This window comes from Olea europaea, unplaced genomic scaffold (genome assembly GCF_002742605.1).
Source record: "Olea europaea var. sylvestris unplaced genomic scaffold, O_europaea_v1 scaffold1806, whole genome shotgun sequence".
NCBI lineage: Eukaryota > Viridiplantae > Streptophyta > Magnoliopsida > Lamiales > Oleaceae > Olea > Olea europaea.
The window spans coordinates 246,875-251,763 of NW_019235808.1; the positions used below are offsets into that span (position 1 = coordinate 246,875).

Below are 4,889 nucleotides of genomic sequence, written 5' to 3' on the forward strand. Positions count from 1 at the left end.
ACGTAAATCGAAAATTTTTCTTTCTTTTTCAACCACTCATTTTTCAAAAAATACTATTCTATACATTAAATTTCCCCCGTAATGAGGGCCAAACTGGGGCTTAGATAGAGTTTCTATAATTTTTCAATCGTTCAAAATATCTACTATAGGTCTCAAGCTGACACTGAAGTATAACTACCAATATCTTTTTTGCCAGAGAATCAGCATCACAAAAGAACAATACCCCATTACCCCTTTACGGTGTCATCTAAAATAATTAAATATAGAGGGAAAACTCTCGTGTACGCATGGCATCAAGCTTTCCCTGCACCAGCTGACAACTGGACAATGAAACGTTGGCTTTAAGGTCGATTTCCAAGGTACGCTTTTTCAAGAAAACCAAGGAAAAACCCGGGACTAAACCCAACTTTATGGGACGTTTTATGTAAGAATCTTCTAGTATCCTTCTACATAGTGCTGTACAAATGGTTTTGCTCTTTATTGAGAGCCCATACATTTACTTCTGCAAATCATTATCTGGCTATCATTTCCCTTTCTTTTCAAGATCATCGAATTGTTTTTTCAACTGGGTTACCTGCAAATAAAATATTTTCCACTGATAAATATCAGTTATTATTATTATTATTATTATTATTATTACTTTTCAATATATGGCCGAGTGTCCAATACAAATACGAGCAGATGAATCAAGGAGCCCACTAGACCAGACCCCTCTTCTTGAAAATCGTCAAGAAAATGATAATGAAACCACTTTGGATAAAACCCTTTTGCAGTTGGAATTATTTCTCACAATTTTAGGATTTAATCAAACCACGGTGTTGAGTTTTGTGCTTTCTTGGGGTTTTCTTTTGCTGATTGGAATTTCGCTCCCTGTTGTGATTCTTGAGCTTTCCAATTGCCCAGGTTGTGAGAAGGGTCAGATCAAGACTTTTGAAATTGATATCGTGATTTCTCAGGCTTGTTTAGCAGCTGCATCTCTGGTGTGCGTTTCTCATAATTTAAGAAAGTATGGTATTAGGAAATTTCTGTTTGTTGATCGATATAGTGGACATGTGGAGAGATTCGGTGACCAGTATATTCAGAAGATTTCAGTGAGTTCTGCTTCAATTAACTGTGATTTTCATTGTGATTATTGACATGTTTGGTACAAGTTATTAGACAACTATACTGTATAATATTCAATCTTTCAACTTTTTTCTTTCTTTCTTAAAATTGTCCAGTCTACATTACAAAACATCCCCTATGTGTTTACGTTAGTCTAATAATGCGTGTCTTTGACCGTTGTGATCTTATGAATTTGTGCTAACTGCTTATGTGTATGTCGTGTTTCTTTGAAAATACATAAGGTAGATGATTATGAGCGACTATTTGAGTTTAGAGTTTGTTTGCCAAGGCTTTGATTCATTGGTTGGTGCTAAGAAAATTCACACAATTGATTACTTATTTCTATGATAAGTAGGAGTTTTGTATAATATGACCTATTTTTAACTTTATGCAACATATGAAGCTCAATGTTTCCCTTTCAGTTTTTGTTTCATGATTACTGCGAGAACTTTGACTGACTGACCAAGAATGAAAATGTTGATTTTTTTTTTTTTTTTTTTGGTCGGTATCAATTTCAAAGGGACTTTTTAAGTTTGACGGGGATTTTGTTTTCGCAGAATTCTATGCGCTTGCTAGTGTTATGGGTGCTGCCTTGTTTCATTCTGAAGTCTGCACGTGAAGTCATCCGCATTTTATACGTTCGTCATGAGTCATGGTGGCACTCTGTTGCTATTTTATTCGCCCTTATCCTTTCATGGACTTGCGTGACGACAATATTTCTTTCGGCATGTATTTTGTTCCATGTGGTTTGCAACTTGCAAATAATACATTTTGAGGAATATGGGAAGCTTTTGGAAAGAGAACATGATTGTTTGGTATTAATACAAGAGCATGCTCGTTTACGCTTCTATCTCTCCAAAATAAGCCACCGATTTAGAATATATCTTCTTCTTCTGTTCTTGATCGTCACTATAAGCCAGTTTGTGACTTTATTCCAAACTACTGAATATAATGGGATGATTACTTTCATAAATGGTGGTGACTTTGCGGTAAGCTCTAACCTTCATGGTACATTTCTTTTCTGCTGAACATCTTTGAGTGAATGTTGGTTTCTAATTTCCAATTTCAATAAGAGTAACTGTTTAACGGTCACGATAACAGACTTTTTGGCTAAAGATAAATATGCTTTACAGAGTCAGATTTTGAATTTAATTTTACTTTTAAATTTTTTAGGGAACATCTAAGCTCAGTAGGTTAGTTAAGCTTAAAAGTTATTTTTTAAGTGCATAGATTTTCTAGACTTGGCCAAACATGTCCTTTTTGTGGGAAACCTGCATTTATGTTCTGCAACCTGGGTAATTAAAGTTATTTTATCTTGTTTTTTGATCTATTTCCTGGTTGTAGGTGTCCTCAATTGTTCAAGTAATCGGAATAATTCTCTGCTTGAATGCCGCTGCAAAAATATCCCACAGAGCCCAGGCTGTCGGTGCACGTGCAAGTAGATGGCATGCTTTAATGACTTGTAGTGCTACCGATTCATCTCTGTTGAGAACTTCGAATAGCATGGGAAATCTAAATGCTGCTAATATGTCAGGCTCGTTATGTATGAACTACTCAGAAAGTGATTTGGATTCACTTGATTTCGTTGTTGGGCCAACAAATACACAATTGGCGTCTTATATGTCCTCGTACCACAAGAGACTAGCTCTAGGTATGTAAGTTAACTACTGCTGTTTTGTACAGAATTAGATGCTAAGCTTAAAAAATTGTTTCCAAATATGTCTGGCTTAGTTACTTATTTTGGAATTAACTCTTTCCTTAATGTAATAAGTCACTAACTTATTTCCAGTTTTGATGAATCAAATAACTTTTAAGCAAACCTTTTTAAGCTGAGACAAACTTGTTCAATTCGGCAATGCATTTTTGGTGAAAAGAGCTCTATGTTACTCCAATCTTGAAAAGTCGAATGATTTCTCCTTGCTGATCCTGACGACTAACATGTAGGCTTGGCATCAAGAGCAAAAGAATTTGTATTTCCGTAATTAACTTACCTTTTTTACTCAAGACTTTAGGTTACCATGTTTGGCCCTGTTAGTCTTTGATTCTTTTATTCTCTTTTTGTAAAATCTGTATTGATATGAAAATCTACTCTAAACACTTCCCTGTCACTAGTGAGAGTGGTATATATCACACACTTCTTTTCTGGTTTTTAATATTGAGAGTTTGTTCTAAGTTTAATGTGCAGCATTTCTCATCATTTCTCCCTCGGAATTGATAGAGCTTGCCATTTTCAAAAGAAATGGTTTCTTCTTCTAGAAGATTTACCTACATGTCGTTAGAAAATAAAAGATGTGTTCCTTTGCCTCATTTTGGAATTTGGGAAACAAGACGGTGAATAACACCAAAAATAGAGAAAACCAACGGTACCAATAATAGAGTTATGACTAGAGGGACAGTTTCAATTCTATTAACATCTTATACCAGGTTCTCTTGCTATTCTCTTACAATGTTAGTTTCTGGCAGATTAAGCAATGTTACATTTACATTAGATTTTCATATATGAATGAACCTGATACACATTAATTTCTATTATACTTGAACTCGTTGATCCATTAAGACTTGAGTTATACCCTTACTTTTTGGTTTTGCATTCTCTTCTGATGTTACCATTTCTGCATACGTTTTACATGTTTGATTGTTTTTACACTGTCTATGCAGTGATGTATTTGCAGTCGAATCCTGGGGGGATTACAATCTTTGGGTGGACAGTAGATCGAGGTCTAATAAACACAATATTCTTCATTGAACTGTCGCTTGTTACCTTTGTTCTGGGAAAGACCATTATTGATCCGTCCTGAGTAACGCATGATCAGAGAGTTGGCATTGTTCTTGATGAATCAACATGGGTTATTTATCTGAGTTGCAATCAGGTTCAACTGGCTGATCCTAAACTCACAAGGACTCAACTCTCCTTCTTGCTTCCTGCATCAAGAGCAATGAGTACGTGCCCAGACCTGCCGATGAGTTATGTTATCCACTTCTCGTCTATTTTTATTGTACTGCTTTCCTCTTTCAATGCCAGTTGAGGAGAGAATGTCGAGGAAGGGGCCAGGATGAGGTAAGGGAGGGAAAAGATCGACATAGAAAGGCAATCAAAGTGAAGCTCATTGGAATACTTCTAAAGGTTACCCTATAAATGTTATTTCTGTATGCATTGTAAAGAAAAGTGGAAAAATAATGATTAACATTCGTTTTGTATAAAAGACCGGTGAAACAATTGGAGTCAATTATCTCTATTTATACCATTTTATTTCTTGATTTACAATAGAAGGGAGAAAAAAAGGCCCTGTAACTGGAATTTTTATGATTTTGATTCTCAGTTGTTTACTGTATTGGTTGCATTCTTCTATTTTTTGATTCACATAGTTTTTGTAAGAATCCTGTTTAGGCAAGTCCGGCTTGGCCTGGCCAGGGCAGTGTCTGCAGCCCAATACCAGGAAGCACTCGTCAAGGTGGAAGGATATGGGAAGAAGGCAGTATTTTCTATGAAGTTTTCTTCTACTACTGCTTCTTTAGAAGTGCTTTTTAAAAAATTTAAAAGTTCTTCTAACGAATCAAAATATTCTAAAGTAGCTTTTGACTTTTCAAAAGTATAACAATTATCAAAATTCGAAACTGTTAGTGAAAGCTAACTTCCGTCTTCCTAAGCTAGTGTTTTATTTTATTTTTTATTTTTATTTTTTTTCAAAGTTTGATTGTGTTGGTAACTTAGTTTATGCAAAGAAATTATGCATCAAATGATGCATAATCATTTTGAAAATTTGTAGCAGCTTCCATCAAAGATA

At 35.0% G+C, this 4,889-nt stretch overlaps 1 protein-coding gene across 2 annotated transcripts; it reads left to right on the forward strand.

Moving 5' to 3' along the window:
- Positions 1-444: 444 nt before the first annotated feature.
- On the forward strand, positions 445-4,371 carry LOC111378368. Of its 2 annotated transcripts, XM_023001557.1 has the most exons (4): positions 445-1,091; positions 1,662-2,093; positions 2,449-2,755; positions 3,763-4,371. In XM_023001557.1, exons 1-4 carry the CDS (start codon positions 651-653, stop codon positions 3,900-3,902), a joined length of 1,320 nt encoding a protein of 439 aa, XP_022857325.1. In that variant the 5' UTR covers positions 445-650; the 3' UTR covers positions 3,903-4,371. The 2 variants fall into 2 exon arrangements, with proteins under 2 accessions (XP_022857325.1, XP_022857326.1); XM_023001558.1 differs by lacking the exon at positions 1,662-2,093 and having other exon boundaries at positions 446-1,091.
- Positions 4,372-4,889: the final 518 nt, after the last annotated feature.